At 44.9% G+C, this 20,972-nt stretch overlaps 1 protein-coding gene across 1 annotated transcript in view; it reads right to left on the reverse strand.

The window, feature by feature from the left end:
- MAP3K6 (mitogen-activated protein kinase kinase kinase 6) overlaps window positions 1-20,972 on the reverse strand; it is a 67,882-nt gene that overhangs the window by 3,634 nt on the left and 43,276 nt on the right. Inside the window, exons 16-25 of the mRNA XM_026702517.2 lie at window positions 20,450-20,577; window positions 14,587-14,723; window positions 14,273-14,378; window positions 11,109-11,266; window positions 8,748-8,919; window positions 8,490-8,652; window positions 5,690-5,861; window positions 3,682-3,855; window positions 3,019-3,124; window positions 1,407-1,659 (exon numbers count right to left, since the gene is read on the reverse strand). Of these exons, the coding sequence (XP_026558302.1) occupies window positions 1,407-1,659; window positions 3,019-3,124; window positions 3,682-3,855; window positions 5,690-5,861; window positions 8,490-8,652; window positions 8,748-8,919; window positions 11,109-11,266; window positions 14,273-14,378; window positions 14,587-14,723; window positions 20,450-20,577 (1,569 nt within the window). The remainder of the gene's footprint in view (window positions 1-1,406; window positions 1,660-3,018; window positions 3,125-3,681; window positions 3,856-5,689; window positions 5,862-8,489; window positions 8,653-8,747; window positions 8,920-11,108; window positions 11,267-14,272; window positions 14,379-14,586; window positions 14,724-20,449; window positions 20,578-20,972) is intronic.

Here is a 20,972-nt window from a genome sequence, read left to right on the forward strand (position 1 = left end):
CACTCATTGCTAAGCCTTAATGTGGCTTGATTCTTTCTGACATAGCATAACAGGTGAAGGTTAATGTAAAAGTTCTCCGCACATACGTGCTAGTCTTTTCTGACTCTGGGGGCGGGGTTCTCATCTCCGTTACAAAGCTGAAGAGCCAGCGCTGTCCGAAGACGTCTCCGCGTCATGTGGCCGGCATGACTGAACGCCCAAAGCGCACGGAATACTGTTACCTTCCCGCCAAAGTGGTCCCTCAATTTCTGCTTGCATTTTTACATGCTTTCGAAAAGCTAGGTTGGCAGAAGTTGGGACAAGTAACGGGAGCTCACTCCATTACACAGCGCTAGGGATTCGAACCACTGAACTGCTGACCTTTCTGATTGACCAACTCAGTATCTTAGCCACTGAGCCACCGCATCCCTCTAGTGTAATAGATAAATCATGCTAAATAAAAAACAAGAAAGTTTAGTTGCCTTTTGGGGAAAAAAGCACCTTTGGGACAACCATGAACTGGATGATTGAGAATCTCCACAGACATATGTGTTCAGGTCGTCCTCAACTCACAACTACAATTGAGCCCAGTATTTCTCTTGCTAAGGGAGACAGTTGTCTAGTGACTTTCACCCCAGTTCCTAACCTTTCTCGCCCCAGTTGTTAAGTGAATCACTGCAATTGTGAAGGTGGTGAAGTCAATCTGGCTGCTCCATTGGACTTTCCTTGTCAGGAGGTCACAAAAGGAGATCACATGATGCCAGGACACTTGCAACCATGATTAATACATACTAGTTGCCAAGCACCCTAATTTTGTTCACATGCTTATGCAGATGCTACAATTGTCGTGTGAGAAACGTCACTTTTTTTCAGCACTGTTGTAACTTTGAACGGTCACTAAATAAATTGGAAGTCAAGAACTACCTCTACTTACTTGCAGATGTTCCTACAGATGTTCCTCTACTTAACTTGCAGATGTTTTAAAGCTATGCTGGCTGGAGAATAACAATAGCAATGGCACTTAGACTTATATACCACTTTATAGTGCTTTACAGCCCTCTCTAAGCAGTTTGTAGAGTCAGCCTAATGCCCCCAACAATGTGGCTCCTCATTTTACCCACCTCAGAAGGATGGAAGGCTGAATCAACCTTGAGCCTGGTGGGATTTGAACTGCCAAATTGTAGGCAGCTGGCTGCAGCAGAAGTAGCTTGCAGTACTGCACTCTAACCACTGCGCCAGAGGCTCCTAACCACTGCGCCACAGAATCCTGGGAGTTGAAGTCCACAAGTCTTAAAGTTGCCAAGCTTGGGGAGCCCTGTTTTAAAGGATGTCTATTTAACTAGCTGCACCACTGCACAGTGGCTTAGTGCAGTTCCAACCCCAGTGCTTCATCCTAGCATCTCGAATGCAATTCAGGAAGAACTGACCTTCTGGTTTCTTCCTGCAGATGGTTGAGTTGAGTCATGAGAGGTACATGGCTCTTGAAGGAAGGCTGGGAATCCAGCCAACTGTTGGTGTCGGTGCCAATTCCGGACGTTGGCGTATCTGCACTGTCCTTGAGGTCGCTCTCCTGCTTTTTCAAAGATGGGGGCTGCTGAGTCAGAACTGGTTCCTCGTGTTCTCGGCTGTTCAGGTGATTCTGGCTTTCCTCCTGCAAATTCTGCGGCTGCACCTTGAGTTCTGGAAGAGCGAGCGAGACACATGAGCAAGGCAAGAACTCAAAACCGCAGGAAGACTAGAGGCCATCACTGCTAGCTAGATGGTACATGGTGATTTGAAACCTGAGATGGATAATCTCACAAAATGGCTGTCAATGCAGGGGGGAAATCACGTCTCCACAAAATGGCTTCCGAGCAGCTGAAAACGGGCTGAAAACAGTCTCCTGCCACTTCCTCAGACGCTTTTATGAGTTTATCCTTTATTTTGAGCAGTTGGAATTGGGTTACAGTTCCCACATCCTTTATTTCTCTTCTATAGAATTCTATAGGCAGTGGGAGGCACAGAGGCCCTCTCAAAAATAAGTTATTATTTCTGATGCTTTGCACCAAGCAGCATTTTCACCCCTCCTCTCCTTTTTAATTAAATGCCTCTGTAAATACATGAAGGGAGGTAGACAAAGGAGGTGTCTGCTAATTCACCAATGCCTGTAGATAGATTGTAGGAGTAAACAAAAAGTAAAAACAACTGAACAGCCTATTCTGTCACGAAGAAAGTATTTCACATTCAATCCAGACGTCTCCAGTTCGAGGGACAGAGTAGTTTTTAAAAAGTCTCCAAGATTTTTTAGATATACTTTTGCACACTGGCCCTACATGATCTTGGTGAGTTGGGATGTCACAGGAAAAAAAAATCCTTAAGTTATGTAGAAGAGAGAGTTTTAGAAGATAACAGTTCTTCCTAGAGAGATAAAAGGAGCCAAAATGTGCCCAAATTCTCTTCTTGACAGACTAAGTTATGTGCAATCTATTTTTCTAAAAGAAAACCCCTTCAGTGTAATGAAGTGACTCACCTGAAGTCCCATATTCATCAATATTATTTTAAAACTAACAAGCAGCATTCTGCACCTTGTAATTATAGAGGGAAAAAAATCATCCTTATCATCTATTCCCCAGGAATTCCCTTTAATTCATGTGTGTCTCCTGCCCAAAATGGTTTCAACCTTACTCTAACAGACTCTTTGTTCTGCCTTTAGTGTTTAACAAAACTCGTTTCTCTAGTTATGCATCTCAATTAGCATTTCTCAACCTTAGCGGGCTGGCTGGGGAATTCCAACAGTCCACGCATCCTTCAAATTGTTAACGTTGAGAAACGCTGACCTAGAGAAAAGTGCATCACCCCATATAAAATATCCTAGATCAAAAGAATGTTGCCTGACCAAGCAATGGCTCGAGTGTTTCTGAAAAGTGATGGATTTTAGAGATTGTCATGTGTGGCCGGAGCACCATTTCTTCTCTCCAGCTCTTGGCTCCAATGTCTGGGCTACTCTTGTTCTTATATTCAGGCCTAAACCAACTTTCTTCTCCCTCCCTTTCGTCCTACCTTCCAAGAGGACGGTCAAGGTTGCCTGGACTGCTTGCCCCATGAGATTATCCAGGGCGAACACCCAGTGCGGCTTAATTTGGAGCTTCCGTAGCATGTGCTTTACCTAGAGAGGGGGGACAGAACACGTGTGAGAAGGTTGGGGGCACCTCATTTGATGCAGCGTGAGTCAGTCTTCCAACAGCATTTAACAACAGCAATAACATATAGGCTATATATATATATACTTATTCCCATAGTGCTTTACAGCACACTCTGTGTGGTTTACAATGTATTTCCATTATTGCTCTCATTAATCTGAGTCTTCATTTTACCAACCTCCAAAGAATGGAAGGCTGAGTCAACCATGAGTCCCATCAGGATCGAACTCCAGGCTGGGGGCAGAGTTTGCCTGCAGTATTGAGCTTTAACCACTGCACTATCAGGGCTCATTAGAGATGAGAGTAGTAGCATAGTTGACAGGAGCACAACCACATTAGTTTTTAAAAGGCATAGTTGTTCATTTGGATTGATTCAAAAATGGTTGCCGCGTGATGCACTGTTTTGCCCAATTGAAGGTTCCATGAAATCAAATGGAGTTTAAATAATATATAGATCCCAGCTGCAGAAAATTTTAAGGAAGCTAAAGACTAATTCCTGGAATGCTAATTGTGAGATACTCACAGTGTCCTGGAAGGCAAAGAGTGGAGCCTGCACCTGACAAAGGCTCAGCCCATCAGACTGCAAGCGAGCCTGTAACTGGAGCAGGCTTTGAACCAGCTGTTTGCGGCCTGGGGAACGGATGTAGCTCTTGAGACAGGATACCAGCTCAGCAATGTGTTCCAACGACAGCACCCTCTGTGGAGGAGAGGAAGAGTAAGACAAGGCCCCCATGGAATATAGATCCAGGAATAACTGCTGCAGGGTTACTATAGATATTAGATGCACAAAAATGGAATACCCACAGTGGAAGATGAGATTACAAATAGGATGGAACTGATGGACATTTATTTTTATTCATTCATTCATTCTATATCTATCTATCTATCCATCTGTCTGTCTGTCTGTCAGTCGGTCAGTCTGTTTCTATCTGTCTCTCAGCCTGTCTTTATCTATCATCTATCTATTGATCTATCTGTTTGTCTATCTGTCCATCCCTCTCTCCCTCTCCCTCTCCCTCTCTCTCTCTCTCTCTCTCTCTCTCTCTATCTAATTTATATGGCCACCCATCTTATATCCAGGCAGCTCCCAATCAAACATGGAGGAAGTAGGAAATGGTGAAATTAAGCAGTTTGGACTGGGAAAAAAAGCCCATAGCAATAGCACTTAGATTTATATACCCCCTCACAATGCTTTTACAGCCCTCTGTAAGCATTTAGAGTCAGCCTATTGCCCCTGACAACAATTAGGGTCCTCATTTTACCGGCCTCGGAAGGATGAAAGGCTGAGTCAACCTTGAACCGGTCAGGAACAAATTCCTGGCATTGAGGAGTGAGTTAGCCCTGCAGTACTGCATTCTAACCACTGTGCCACCAAGGCTCTATCCCAAGGGTCTTCAAACTTGGCAAGTTTAAGACTTGTGGACTTCAACTCCCAGAATTCCTGCGCTAATATGACTGGAGGAAGAATTCTGGGAGTTGCAGTCCACAAGTCTTAAAGCTGTCAAGTTTGAAGACCTCTGCATCCAAAGACTGTTTGAAAAGGTTGAAAGTCTTAGGCAGACTTTTTGAGAAAAAAAGAAAACACCTCATCTTCCATCTGAGCCCAGGATTTCGCAGCACAGCACTTGAGAACAGGAGAAGATTATTACGGGTAGTCTTCGATTTACGACTACAATGGAGCCCAACATTTATGTCGCTAAGCGAGACCATTGCTAAGTGAACCTTACAACCTTTCTTGTCACAGAACTTAAGTGAATCACTTCCAATTTAATTTAGCAACATAGCTTGTTGAAGGGACTCCGGGTTCTTTAGTTTAGTTGACTTTATTGTCATTGCACCTCGTACAACGAAATCAAACACCATCTTCAGTGCACATCACGACCGTGGAAATAAACACAAACACACATCCTTCACACTCCACACATTGAACCGAAAACCTGCATCACCACACCAACGCTGCACTATACAATAGAATTCAACAGAGCTACTGCCCTGGGATAGAAGTTGTTTTTCAGCCTATTTGTCCTTGTCTTTATTATTATCCTGTACCGTCTGCCAGATGGTAATAGTTCAAAAAAAGGGTTCCCAGGATGAGATGGATCTTTGAGAATGTTTTGAATTTTCTTAAGGCAGCGGGAACTATAAAGCTCTTCCAAAGAGGGGAGAGGACAACCCTTGATCTTCTGGGCAATGACTTGAACCCTCTGGAGTGCTTTCCTATCTGCCCCTGTGCAATTGTTCCCCATTGAATTTGGTTGTCAGAAGGTTGCAAAAGGTGATCACGACCCCCAGGACACGGCAACTGTCATAAATATGGGTCAGTTGCCAACCATCTGGATTTTGATCACATGACCACGGGGATGCTGCACCCGCCATAAGTGTGAAAAACAGTCATAAGTCACTCTTGGGTGCCATTGTAACTTTAAATGGTCATTAAATGAAGTGTTGGTAAGTCGAGGCTACCTGTAATCTCAGCCTTCACCTATCCATCACCTTCAAGCCCCATGTCCAAGACCCCAAGTAGGCCTTACCTCTTCCTGGGCTTCATATATGGCTGCCGCGATATTTGGCAGTTCCTCCGTCAGGACTTTGTATAAGGTAGCTCGCCTCTCACTGTCTTTCTTTAGCAAGAAGAGACAACTGCTCTCCTCATGGGAGGAAGCAGAGAGGTTGAGATCGGCATTGGTCACTCCTTCAGGGGTCCTATATTGGAGGGATTCAAGGCAACAATGGTTGGGTGACAGTAATTTCCTCAAGCCCACCCACCCACTCTAAAAACCACAATGGAGAAGATCCAGTTGGGAAACCCTATTTAATAACCAAAGGTGCTTTTTTTTTCAAGAGGCAACTGGACTTTCTGGTTTTTCTTTGAAGAGCTTTTGTTCCTCATCCAAGAAGCTTCTTCAGCTCAGGTGGAGGATAGAAGGATTTATATTCCTTGCAGTCATCTGGTCATTTGCATTCTTTTGGAGAGTCATTGAGGTCACTTGGAGGTTTAATCTTTGTCCTCAGGGTCACCTGAGTTGTGCAAATGGGGATGGAGCCTCCTTGGAACTGCTGAAAGGACTGTGTTGTAGACCTGTGCTTTCTGCAGGATGTTTTCTGCCCTGGCACAGGCTGTTGAGGATGCAGACAACACAGACTCAAATCCTTCCATTCCCCCATCATCCAGTCAGAGCTGAAGAAGCTTCTTGGATGAGAAGCGACGCATCTTCAAAACCTCCCACAGAAAACCCAGTTGCCTCTTGAAAAAGCACTTTTGGGACAACCATGACCTGGATGACTGAGACTCTCCATGGACATCTCCATTTAATAACAGCCTTCCTGTATGTGACCAAGTGAGCGGAAGCGAATGAGGGTAAGGCAATCAGTGGCTCATGGACGATTGCAAAAATCACAAGGGTATGACTAATTTGACAAAGGACATCAGATAATGCGTATATTCTCCCCCAAAAATGTTCTATGGAGGATCCTCTGTGCTTGTGAGCATTAGTAGGCACTAGGTGGCAGTCCAATTCTTTCATACTTCTCCAGACCGTAATCCATTCTGAGCAGATCAGTGCAGATCTAGAAGCAAACACCAACCAATCATTTAGATTGGCCATGCTCAGCGCTTCTTTGTTTGCGGTCACTGCTGTCAAAAAAAAGAAGAAGAAATTATCTCTCCTCTCTTTCTCTCCTTCTCCTTCCCGCTTCAAAAAATATTTGTCATGCGAGTACTAGAGCACATAACAGCAGAGAGATCACTGGAAGGCAAAAATCACAAAACTGTCTCGCATACCCCAAAGGTGATTTTTCAGGAGGCAACTGGACTTTCTTGTTTTTTCTCTTGAAGACATTTCGCTTCTCATCCAAAGAAGCTTCTTCAGCTCTGACAGGATAGTGGGGAATGGAAGGATTTATATTCCTTGCAGACGGCTGGTCATTTGCATCCTTTTAGAGCAGGGCTGTCAAACTCCCGGCCCACGGGCCAACTGTGTCACATACTGGCCATGCCCACACCCGGTTTAGCAAAGGGGGGAAAACTCTCGATACGTCACATGATGCCGCCCTGTCGTGAGTTTGACACCCCTGTTTTAGAAGGTCCTTAAAAGCACTTGGAGGTTTATCTGTGTCCTCAGGTCACCTGAGTATCATACAAAAAGCTTCTTCAGCTCTGACTCAATGATGGGGAATGGAAGGATTTATATTCCTTGCAGACAATTGGTCATTTGCATCCTTTTAGAGGGTCGTTGAGGCCACTTGGACGTTTATCTGTGTCCTCAGGGTCACCCGAGTAAGTGCTCCTGGTTCCTGTATAGTCTGCAATTTGTCCTCTGGAAATCCACTCCTACTCCCATACTATTCAAAGGGTGTTCATCCCAAATTGTATAGCTAAAAGTCTGTAGAGATTCTCAGTCATCCAGCCATGGTTATCCAAAAAGGTCCTTTTTCAGGAGGCAACTGGACTTTCTTGTTTTCTCTTTGAAGACATTTCACTGTGTCTCACTTATTTTGGCCATTTCATGTGGGGGAATTCAGTAGAGAAAGTAATTGTGCTTGGAAGAGAGAGCAGTAAAAAGAAACCAGGCCGCCAAAGAACATGGTGGCTGGACACCACCAAAGCTGACACTGGACAAAAATACACACTTGGCTAGAAAAAAAATAATAAAGGAACATGCAGATTTAAAACCAGAAATATTTCTGTTGGGTATCACACCAGAAAAATATAATAAAGGGACTATGTATCTAATATTACATGTGTTAACAGTGGACAGAACTGTATTTGCACAACCTAGGAAAGGTGTGGAGATCCCTACTGAAGAGAAGATAATATAAAAAAAAATTAGAATGTGCAGAAATGAATAGATTAACACTTGAAATTAAAGAGAAGGAAGATACGGAATATTTTGAAACATGGGATTCGTTTTATCAATGGTTAACTAATAGAAACAGAAGTTAGAACATTTAAAATTATAAGAGAAGAATTAAGTTTACTATGTGGGTTTATTATGGAATGTTTATTATTAATATGCTTTATCATTAACAATTAAGCATTAAAATTATGTTGAGAAAATACTGTTATTATATGATCACTACTAATGAACATTATGATGACTGTTGCTCAAATTAACTCTAACCAGACAACACAGTTTATATAGACATTGACACTGTTGCTCTTTTATATAGTAAAAATAAAAAGTAAAAAAATTTAAAAGGCGATACCAGCAACTCAGAGGAGTGCAAGATTGGAAGAGATATCTGGCCCACAGAATTGCCAAGTGCTGAACACAACTGAATGGACATCATCATTATTATCTTTTTCCCAAAAAGAAGACAGCGTTGTATTACCTCAGATAGTTGTTCCCTTGGTTCACTTCACTGGAGCTTCGGGATAAAACAATATTATCCACTTGGATTTTCAGGGACTGCAAGGAAGAAGAACGATTCCTGGGTTCTGCAATGCCTTCTACTGAAGTGGACCTTCTGGGCTTGTTGGACACCGATGGATCATCTGAACAAAGAAGAGAAAAAAGGGGGCCAGTAACTGAGAAGAGACGCCATGCCCAGACTCTCAGAATCTCTACCTGGCTTGGCTCCTTCCCTCACCTGACATGGCCGGGCTCCTGCATTTCCTCCTGTTCCTCAAAAAGGGCTCCTGAAGCAAAGCTGCCGCCGTCGATCGCTTGTCTGGATCCGCCTCAAAACATTTCAGGATAAAATCCTTGGCTTCATCAGACATGGAACCGGGTATCTCTGGGTGGATCTTGAACATCCCCACCTGAAGAAAAGGAACTGACTAGCCATAGCACACAATCCCTTACTCAGAACGCTCACCATAAGGTATCTAGAAATTTGCCATTTTTTTCTTTAGTTTGTAGGATGGTGGGAAATAAGACACTTTGCCTGCTTTTGATTGGAGAAGGTGAGGGTTGAACCCAAGAGCTTTCACAGGCAAAGAAGATCGCAATAGCAATAGCACTTAGACTTATATACTGCTTTATAGTGCTTCACAGCCCTCTCTAAGCGGTTTACAGAGTCAGCCTATTGCCCCCAACAATCTGGGTCCTCATTTTACCCATCTTGGAAGGATGGAGGGCTGAGTTAACCTTGAGCCTGGTGGGATATGAACTGCCAAATTGTAGGCAGCTGGCTGCAGAAGCAGCTTGCAGTACTGCATTCTAACCACTGTGCCACAGAAGCTCATATGAAGATGCTCTTCACATGGGAGACTTTAACACAGGGGTGGGATGCTAGCGGTTCAGCCCGGTTCTACAGAACCGGTCGCTCCGAAGAGCAGCTGCCACCGAACAGGTTCACTGCGATGAGATTCCAGTCTGCTGTTGGGCCCACCTGCTTACCCGGGATCCCATAATTACCTTTATCCTGTTTTGGAAGCGCAGCTGTTTTGCGCGGCACAGTAGAGTGCCGTGCGGCAGCTGCTGAAACTACCGGGAGACTGCAGGCTTGTAGAAGGTGAGGTGGAGCACCTCTGCGCCCGCGCAAAGTGTGTGCATGCGTGCAAAGCGTGTCCACCAAGCCACGCCCACTGAACCAGTGGCAAAACGGTTTGAATCCCACCCCTGCCTTAACCCAGTGTTTCTCAACCTCGGCGACTTGAAGATGTGGCCGCTCCAACTCCCAGAATTCCCCAGCCAGCCTTGCCAGCCAGAACTGAAGTCCATTCATTCAACAGAATTCTGGGAGTTAAAGTCCAACCCAGCTTTGCCTTAAACCAAGGCAGTGGCTGCCTTGATAGCAGCCCTACTAATGGGTTGGAAGAAGCAGCCAGTCATTGAAAGAGGCTTGTGGCAACTGCAGAGGATTCAGGGACAGATTTCCAAAGCTGCTTATTGAAGTGGTGGGATTCAGCTTTATAAAACCACTGGCTCGGTGGGCGTGGCTTGGTGAGCGCGCTTTGCATGCGCAGAGGGTTTACTACTGACCTTTTCCTGCAACCCTGCACTCTCCCTGTGTTCAACAGCTGACGTGTGGCAATCCACTGTGCTACGCGAAGCAGCGGAGCTTCAAAACCAGGAAATAATGGTCAGCTTAGAGCCGGGGCAGGCATGTAGGCAGGCCCAGCAGCTGATCGTCGGAACGAACCGGTTGGCTCACACTTGATCCTCGGAGCTACCGGTTTGGACGAACCAGCAGAATGCCACCACTGGATTATTGTCTTGTTGCCTACACTTAGCAGAAGCAAGGAACTTTGTTTCATTTACTGACTTGCAGGAAAGGGTGGGATTCGGGAACGTGCATGAATGTTTAGAATAATGATTCCTGTTATTTTTGTGGCTTATTCTTTGCGCACAGAATTCCGGGCAATGGGCATGGTCATACCTTCCCCTCTTTCCTGACTTCACCGATATGTGAGGTAGGCCAAGCTGAGAGGCAGTATGACTGACTGACCTGCAGATACTCAGTGAAATGAAAGGTTGAGTAAGGATCTGAAGCTGGGAACAGTTTATAGAGTGAGAGTCTACTCGGTATAATGGTTAAGGTGCTGGTAAAAACCAGGAGACTGGAGCTCTAGTTCCATTTTAGGCATGAAAGTAAGCTGGGTGATTTTGGACCAGTCACTGCTCTCAGACCAACCTTCCTCATAAGATTGTTGTTGGGAAAATAGGAGGAAGGAGTATCAGGCATGTTGGCTACCCTGAGTTACATGTAAAGTAAAAAAAAAAAAAAGACAGGACAAAAAAAAATCAAATCAATAAATAGTGGTCCTCATTGTCTTATAGGCCCTACTGCGTTGATGAAGGGAAGGCACCTGCCGTGTTTGGTTTCAGGTGCTCTCCCAGGCTGAGTTCCCATCCTTGCTTGTTCCATACATTTCTTGCATTCCCACACTTGGGAATTTTGATGAAGAAATCCCAGACGCAGACAGTCGAGAGCTGATCCTTTTCCCGACCAGCTCCATTAATCTGAGGGACCCAAGATGATTTCTCACTGTCTGTCCAGCCTCACCTTGAACATTGCGGCCTGTGGGCTGCCCAGCTCAAAGAAGGGAGGTTTGCCTGTGGCCATCTCAATGATGGTGCAGCCAAGGGACCAGATGTCAGCAGGCTTGCCGTAACCTCGGGGGCCCTGATCAATGATCTCTGGAGCCATGTACTGCAGGGTACCTACGGGAGGTAAGTCAGGGAGACAAGAGTAAGGCCACACTTGGAATATTGCATCCCGTTTGGGTTGCCATGATGTACAAAAGATGTTGAGGCTCTAGAAAGAGTGCAGAGAAGAGTAACAATGATGATTAGGGGATTGAAGGCCAAGACATATAAAGAATGGGTTGTAGGAATTGGGTATGTCTAGTTCAAGGGTCTTCAAACTTGACAGCTTCAAGACTTGTGGACTTCAACTCCCAGAATTCCTGACTAACATGACTGGAGGAGGAATTCTGGGAGTTGAAGTCCACCAGGCTTAAAGTTGTCAAGGTTGGAGACCCCTGCTCTAAACAGAGCCTGTTCCACCTGGTAGGTAGTGATTTAAATCCCTTCCTTTGGGACATTGGAGAAGCAGGAGACTTTGGGGAGGTCTTTTCTGGGTGGATCCATTACTAGAATACCATCTGAAGTCCAGTTGGTTCCGTTACATCAAGGGCCTTCAAACGTGGCAAGTTTAAGACTCATGGACTTCAACTCCCATAATTCCTGAGCTAACATGACTGGAGGAGGAATTCTGGGAGTTGAAGTCCACAAGTCTTAAAGCTGCCAAATTTGAAGACCCCTGATCTAGTTTGATGAAAAGAAGGACTGGGGGAGACATGATAGCAGTGTTCCAATATCTCAGGGGCTGCCCCAAAAAGAGGGAGTCAAGCTATTCTCCAAAGCATCTCAGGGCAGGACAAGAAGCAATGGGTGGAAACTAATCAAGGAGAGAAGCAAGTTAGAACTAAGGAGAAATTAGGACAATTACAGGTAGTCTTCAACTTACAACAGTTCATTTAGTGACCATTCAATGTTACAACAGCACTGAAAAAAGTAAAAATGACTTGCAACCATTTTTCACACAACCATTGCAGCATCTTCACGGTTCACGTAATCAAAATTCAGACGCTTGGCAACTGGTTCATATTTATGACGGTTGCAATGTCCTGGGGTCATGTGATCCCCTTTTGCGAATTTCTGACAACAAAGTCAACGAGGAGGCCAGATTTCCTTAACCACTATCTTACTAACTTAACTGCAATGATTCACTTAACAATGGTGGCATGAAAGATCATAAAATGGAGCAAAACTCACTTAACCGATGTCTCACTTGAGAACATAAATTTTGGGTTCAACTGTGGTCGTAAGTCAAGCACTACCTATCATCAGTGGAACGTCTTGCCCCCAGAAATTTCTGGGTGATCCATCAATGGAGGTTTTTAAGAAGAGATTGGACAACCATTTATCTGAAAATGATATAGCATTTCCTGCTCGAGCAGGGGGGTTGGACTAGAGCACCTCTAAGGTCCCAGCCACCCAATGCTCCTTGCTAGCAACTGTGCAAGTAAACAATACCGGATTCTCTTTTTGATGAGCTTGTGTAAGATTTCACTTCTTTTCAATTTTGGTAAGATAGCTAGCTGTCAGGAGGTAGGAGCAGCTTCTGCTCCTTCTACTGAGCGAGACCCTGGAAATCTGCTTGCTGGTTGCAACAGTTCTTGCCTTGGGCAGCTCATAAATCTACTCAAGGCTGGTTTCTCTTTTTGCGAGCTCCCAATTATTGATTGCCCAAACCCTTCTGACACGCTGATCTGAACTTAATTATTTTACTTTGTTCGTCTCTCTCCTATTATTCCTGATCTCTTCCTAGCTGTTCTTCTTCATCTGCCTGGTGAGCTGAAAACAGCTGCCAGGGTCTTTTTAATGCAAAATTGAATCTAGGGAAGATTAGCAACTTGAAAAAACAGCCGAGGTGTCTGCAGAAAGTTTAGTCCCTTCAAGGATGAAGACAAACATTCTCTGATCTTTGGCTTATTGATTGCTGGCATTTTTAATATTGTTGTGCGGCCAATTATATTGCTACCTCTAATGGTGGTTTCTACTGGCAAGCGCTGAGAGGGAAGGAGAGGGAGAGGAGGAGGGAGGGAGAGAGAGAGAGAGAGAGAGAGAGAGAGAGAGAGATGGAACTGAATGGGGCCATTGACAAACAAGAATTTGCCTGTTAGCAATCCAGGAAAATTAATTTGTTTGCAAAGTAAATACAATTCGTGTGGAATGCTGAATGGCAGTTGAAATGAAAATGATGTGCAAGTGTATGCAGGCATGCTCCCGAGAGCATGCTGCTACAGAAATATGTATCCAAGTGTGTATGTGAGGGGTGATATATATGCACTTGAATGTGTTTGGGTAAACTGCAATGCAGTTGAAGATGGTGTAAAATTGCTCATAATTTGCATTTGGGGTAAAAGGTAAAGAAAGGTAAAGGTTCCCTTCACGCATATGTGCTAGTTGTTTCCGGCTCTAGGGGGGTGGTGCTCATCTCCATTACAAGGCCGAAGAGCCAGCACTATGTAAAGACATCTCCGTGGTCATGTGGCCGGCATGACTAAATGCCGAAGGCGTACAGAACGCTGTTACCTTCCCATCAAAGGTGGTCCCTATTTTTTTACTTGCATTTTTTTTTTTTTTTTGCATTTTTACATGCTACGTTGGTAGAAGCTGGGACAAGTAATGGGAGCTCACTCCATTATGTGGCACTAGGGATTCGAACCGCCAATCTTTCTGATTGACAAGCTCAGAGCCTTAGCCACTGAGCCACCACATCCCTTTGGGGTAAGGAGCAATTAAAACAAGATCCTAATCAAGGAATAGTATATAGGTTCTCCTGCTTGAGCAGGGGGCTGGACTAGAAGACCTCCAAGGTCCCTTCCAGCTCTATTTTAATCTAAAACAAGACCCTAATCAAGGAATTACCAAGTCTGACAAACAATCAAACAGTAAAGAACAGCCTAATCAAGGAACACACTGAAAACACTGACAAGGCAAGCCATTAGTATATAAAAGAAAGAGCAAACCACACTCCCTTCTAGCACTGATGATGTTACCTGGTTTGGCGATGAAATGCCTGCAAAACAACCAACCAAGCTCAGAGAACACCAAGGACTCCATATTTAAAATGTTCATCCATAGACCCTAATCCCTTACCTGTGAATGTCTCAGTGCTTGGGCTGATCCCAGCCAGCCTTTTGGACGTGCCGAAGTCTGAAATTTTTAATACTCCGCTATAAGTGTTGATCAAGACGTTATCTCCCTGCCAAACAATAGAAACGATTGCTTTAGAGCAGGGGGTCTCCAATCTTGGCAACTTGAGGACTTGTGGACTACAACTCCCAGAATTCTTCAAGCGGCTAAGGTTGGAGACCCCCTGCTTTAGAGAACCAGGAAGTGCCCAAGACCCCCAGAGCAGAAAACATGGGGTAGCAATACCAAGCCACCTCCAGAGTGGGGTGGTTCCTCACCTTGATGTCTCGGTGGATAATCTGGTTATCATGCAGGTAACGCAAACCCTCCAGAATTTGCTTCGTGTAGAATACGATGGTTGGCTCGTTGTCTTTTAGAGGACCCCACATTGACCGCAAGAGAGAGGAGAGGCTTCCTATAGGGAGAGAGGGGAGGGGAGGAAGAACCGGGGGAATTAATTAGAAAGGCTACTTTGCATCAGAAATAAACCTTTGACAACCAATTGCCCAACCAATTGGAGGCTGGAGGAGCGTACAGGTGCTCTTTGACTCACAACAGTTCATTTCATGACCATTCAAAGTTACAACGGTACTGAAAAAAAGTGACTTATGACCAGAGGTGGTTATTCAGCAGGTTCTGACCAGTTCTGGGGAGAACCGGTAGCAGAAAGTTTGAGTCATTCGGAGAACCTGCAAATCCCACCTCTGACTGGCCCCACCCCTATCAATTCTCTGCCTCCCATTGAGTCCCAGATGATCGGCTGGGTCTCCTTTGGTTGCCCTGCACAGGAGAACGGAGCTGGAAAGCAGGTTAATGGGGTGGGGAGGGAATGGGGACTTTGCAGTATCCTTCTCCTGCCATGCCCACCAAGCCATGCCCACAAAGACACGCCTATAGAACCAGTAGTAAAAAAAATTTAATCCCACCACTGCTTACGACCATTTTTCACACAACCTTTACAGCCCCCCCCCGCCTGTGATTATGTGAATGAAAGTCAGACACATAGCAACTAATGTCAATTCATAAAACGTTTTGTATACACGTTTTATAGTTGTCAAAAAGAAGTGGGGTGGAGTTTCAAAGAGCAGGCAGCAGTGTGGAATCGAAAGTACATTCCATTCATATTTTCTTCAAAGACTGATTAGATGACTGAAGCTTCTGCCGTGCAAAAAACCTAATTGGAGAGCATGATTGATGACTCTTGGTTATGGATGTGTTTCGTTGGATGATACACCCAGAAGGGTGGGGGTGGGGAAGCAGGATCAAGGGTGACAGTGAATTACTTATCCCAGAGTTGGCTACGCCCAGGTAAATGCTGGACGTAGAATGTTAACTTCAAATATTTTTTTTTAGTTTTGTGAGTGTGGCTCGAGGCTCATGATTTAATTGGAGTAACTGCCGGAATCCTGACAACTGACTCATACTTACGACGGTTGCAGTCTCCTAGGGGGTCATGTGACTTCTGACAAGCAAAGTCAACGGGGAAGCCGGATTCACTTACCAGCCGGGTTACCAACTTACCCGCAGGGATTTGCTTAACAACCATGACAAGAAAATGTTATAAATGGGGGCAAAAGTCACCTGACAGCTGTCTCCTTTAGCAACAGAAATTTTGGGCTGAATTGTGGCCATATGTCAAGGACTATCTGTACTTACTATGACACAGGGAAAAGAAGTGGAGGCACACAACAGATACAAACTCAATGTAAACCGTTCCAAACTTGATCGCAGAAAATACGACTTCAGCACAAGACAGTGGTCAATGCCTGGAATGCACTACTTCACTCTATTGTTACACCCTCTAACCCCCACTCCTTCAACCTCAAACTATCCACTATTGACCTCACCCCATTCCTAAGAGGTCTGTAAGGGGTGTGCATAAGTGCACCATCATGCCTACTGTCCCTGTCCTATTGTCCCCATTTATTCGTACCTATTTCCTGTATTCTTACTCATGTTTATACTTATACCTATTATCTTGTAAGCGATTGACAAATCAAATAAATAAAATAAAATGTCACAAAGGTGGAGCCAGAGTTTTCTGTTGGATTTTGCAGAAAGAGTTTTGTAGAAGTATGTAAAACAGTCTGAGCTCGACATGTTTTGCTTCTCTCTTTAAGAGTTTGGGGGCTTTTTTCTTCATTTTACAGCCCACATTAAATACAAGTCAAGGTCTAAACTTCAACGTTCGTGGGTTTTTTCTCGTAGCCAAACAGCTACAAAATGTACTGCTTGCTTTGGCAATTAGATCTGGAAGAGGTTCCAGGAGGCAGAACAAAGAGCTGAAGATGTTTACCCAGAGTGGCACAAAGCATTTACTTCCTGATCCTTAGCATAATTGATCCGTGCCTGCTGTGTCTTCCTGAAGGCCCTCATTTTAATACCCACAGTAAGATGGTGAAGGATGAGCCGTTGGCATCTGAGCACGCATTTTATCAAAGCTAAATTTCCCAAACTGGTATGGGAATAAGGACTCGTTTTGTGCAACCTGCTTTTTTTTAGCACATTCACAAATTTTGCGGTGCAATTCACAGCTCAGGAAAGGTGCATATGAAAACATGAAGGAAAAAAAAAATACAACGGAAACAAACCCAGCCCATCAGAACCAAAACAAGCAGTTTAAGAATATAAAGTGCATAATTCTACCATAATGTACCATTACAGTTCTTATTTTGGCCATTTCATACTATGTTTCATACTATGAATTAAGCAAATAATAGTTATAATCCGAATGTACAACACGATGTAGCCAAAAGAGATTATACTGTATGATAGTTGTAACTAGGACGTATAACATGATGGAAAAAAAGGGGATTTGATATAACCAGTACACAACATCGTTGTATAATTGGAACTGTTATGTATATCAAGGAAAAATGTACAATAAAAATAATTGGAACTGTTATGTATATCAAGGAAAAATGTACAATAAAAATATTTATTAAAAGAAGAATGCAAAGTGCAAAAAAGGTGTGTCCCAGGAGAGAAATGCTCACCAAAATTGGCAGAGATTTTCACATGGATTTTTGCAAAGAGATTTTGCAAAGTGGGGGGAGAGAAAAATGTGCAGAAACTAGGTGGGAAATTTAAAAACTGAGCAAAATCACATGATACATCCTGATTGATGAAGTTATGTCTAGTACTGACAGAAAATCATTGGCACAACTCCTGTCTATCACTTGTTTCCAACTCTCCTTTAGTGTGTTTCTATATTACAACCCATCTCACCTTTATTTATAAGGAAAGAGAGTGGGAGGCAGTGTAAAAACCCAGAAACACCCAATAGTAGCAAGTAAATATAGCAAAGAAAAGGGCATTGGGAAACGGCCAAATTGTCAACGACATAGAACAATCCAGCCAAAGTTCAATTCTTTATTTGCTCATAGCACAGAGACAGACCCATGCTACCCTAATCTAATGGATATACCCTGAGAGATTCCAGGAGGTGGCTATCCTCAGTCTCCTAAATGTCCTAAAGGTGGTATCAAACAATCAGTGGAATGACTGGACTTCAGAAGTCGTAGGTGTGTCCTGCCCCTGGTGGAGACTGACTCGGAGGGAGAGGAGGAACAGCCGACAGGGAGTGGAAGTGTGACTCCGGAAGTTGTGGAGGAGGCTGGGGAAGGGCAGAGGCCGGCTGGGCAGTAAGAGGAGGATCCAGGCCCATCCCTTCTCCATCCTAGAGCATGCAGGGAAGAGAGGATAAGGGAGAGGCATGGTCTCCTCAGGAGGAGAGGGCCTTGATCCTCTTCATGGGCTGCAGCTGTGACAACTGGATAAGAGGACGGATATGCGTACGGGCGAGTGCTGGAAACAAAGCGTGGAAATATCTCTAGTTTATTGTTCCTCTCTGAGTTTGCCGTCCTTCCCAGTGTGTGTTCTGATATTTGTGGGCATCTTCAACCCTTATCTTGCCTGGTCTGTGTTGTTTTTTTTTACTCTTTATGATTTAAACGGCATTTCCTCCTTCTTGTAACTGCTTGCATGGGAGTTTTTTGTCTCCAGTCAAGGATATTTGGAGCTTGGAAGCAAAGGAAAGGAATAAAAGGGGCTTCACCTGTTGTTTGTGACTGTGTTTATTTTGTATCCCACCCTCGGTCATCACAGGGTGGCTCATCACTGGAAGCTTTCAAGAAGAGACCGGATGCCATTTGACTGAAATGGTACAGCGTCTCTAGCTCGAGCATGGGTTTAGAGTAGGTCAGGGGTCTCCAACCTGTGGGCCGTGAGGAGATTGCAACCAGGGCACAGAAATGGCCAGTGAGCACATCTACGTGCACCACATCCTCCTTTGTGAAAGTGTGTGCGCACATTCTCCATCTTTGTGAGTGTGCATGCACGCTGCTCGTGCAAATGGAGCTGCACGTCTATGCACTTGCCGGCTGCACACTTGCCGGGTTCGCATGGAACCCTCCCCTCTCTCTGCCCCTCCCCGCCAGTCTGCAAAGCCGGAAACGTTAGGGAACTCTGCGCTAGATGACCTCCAAGGTTCCTTCCAACTCTGCCAATCTATGTTCTATGTTCATCATCTTCATGACATTCAGTTTTGCGTCATGCTCTCTCTTGTCTCTCCCACCTCTCCTTGGACTGTGCTTCCTCCCTTCCCGAGTTTCTGTCTGTTGCCTTACCGTAGTTCAGAGGTCTCCAAACTTGGCAACATTAGACTTGTGGACTTCAACTCCCAGAATTCTCCAGCCAGCTAGAGTTGAAATCCACAAGTTGCCAAGTTTGGGGACCCTTGCACCACCACCTCCATCACACCACCTCCCCTTTTGTAGAGACATTCCTTCACACACAAAGAATTACTATCAGAATTCTAAATATAAAAAAAAAATAGCGGAAGAAAAAAAATCAATGGGGAATTAAGGGAAAACTAAGTTTTGCTTGGAGATGAAACTTCCCACGGGTTAGACAACAGTAGTTTAAAAAAAAAGCCTGCGATAGAATGTGCAACTGGAGAAGGGATGGGCAGGGGAATTCTGGTGGGATCATTGTGGTTTTCCAAAGAGGAGGCACCAGGAGTGGACTTCAAAAATTTTTTAGCAAAGGATTCTCTGCCTGGTCGCTGGATGGGAGTGGCCATGGTGGGCGTGGCCTAGTTGGCTTCCTACACCATGGCGGGGGAGGTGTTTTGCCCTCCCTGGGCTCCGGAGGCTCTCTGGAAGCCAGAAACGGGCCCATTTCCGGCCTTCCTGAACTTCCGGGAGGCCCGTTTTTCGCCCTCCCCCAGCCTCCATTTGCGCCCTGCACTTACCTGCATCCAAAACTGGTCACATGGGGACTCCTGGGAGGGGCGGGGTGGGTTGGGTGGAGCCAGCCAGGAGTGGGATTTGGGGGTCCTCCAAACTGCATAGAATCTTAGCTAGGGGCTCTCCCGAACCCCTCCAAACCCCCAGCAGCCCAGCCCTAGGAGGAACGACATCCCAGGGAGAAGCTCAAATTAAGAGACTGTCTTGAGCTGGATGGGGGAGGCAGGATAGCCACACCCTAGACCCTCTCTGGTTATATCGATCCAGATATAGATATCTGGATAGATATCGACTTACAACCATTCATTTAATGACTCGATTTACAACCATTCATTTCATGACTGTACGAAGTTACAATGGCCCTGAAAAAAAGTGACTTATGGCTGTTTTCTCATACTTACGACCATTGCAGCATTGGCACGGTCACATAATCAGAATCCGGACGTTTGGCAACTGACACGTATTTATGACAGCTGCCATGCCCCAGAGTCAAGTGATCCCCTTATGTGACCGTCTGACAAGCAAAGTCAATGGGGAAGCCAGATTCCCATAACAAGCGTGTTTACTAATTGAGCAACTGCAGTGATTCACTTAACAATTGTGGCAAGGAAGGTCGTAAAATGGGGTAAAACTCACTTAACAACTGTCTTGCTTAGTAATGGAAATTTTGGGCTCAATTGTGCTTGTACACGGAGGACTCCCTGTTATAATTTTAGTCTGGCAAGATTCTGTCCATTCCGTGTAAGCGAATAAAAGAATTGGACTCAACTGGATTTCACTGTGACCTCTTTGGACTTGAGCTTGATAACCTCATTCATATCCTCAAAAATCTGATTTTGCTGAAAGGAATCCATTCCCCGCTGTTTCGGAATCACATCTTCTGCTTACTTACCTCCAGGCACTTCCTCCATGAAGATTTTGAGGAAGCCATTTTGACTCACAGATCCCAGATAACGGACAATGTTCCTGTGTTTCAGGCGCTTGTGCAGGGCAATCTCCTCATGCAGAGGCTGTGAGTATCTGAGAAGTAAGACCAACAATGAAAGAACCAGGCAGACTCTTCCAAGAACAAAATATTCCTGCCAAGGGAGGGGAGAGGAAAACCACCCCCTCCCACTGAATGACCTGGAAATGTCTTCTCTGCCCACTGGGTCTAAGACAACTCACCTCAGCCAACTCAGCATGGGACAATTCAACATGGAATAACTCACTAGGGCAGAGGTGTCAAACTCAAGGCCCATGGGCAGGATCTGGCTCATGAGGTACTTAGATCTGGCCCACAGAGCCGACCTGGAAACAGCGAAGGACCAGCTCATGGTGTCTCTGCCAGCGAAACGGAGCTTGGGAGGGCCACAGATGTGGCCATGGCAGGCGTGGCCAGCTCAAAGTCACTCGTGTCAGGGGCACCTGTGTGT

Source organism: Pseudonaja textilis, chromosome 10 (genome assembly GCF_049901715.1).
Source record: "Pseudonaja textilis isolate UNSWEBS1 chromosome 10, rPseTex1.2, whole genome shotgun sequence".
Taxonomy (NCBI): domain Eukaryota; kingdom Metazoa; phylum Chordata; class Lepidosauria; order Squamata; family Elapidae; genus Pseudonaja; species Pseudonaja textilis.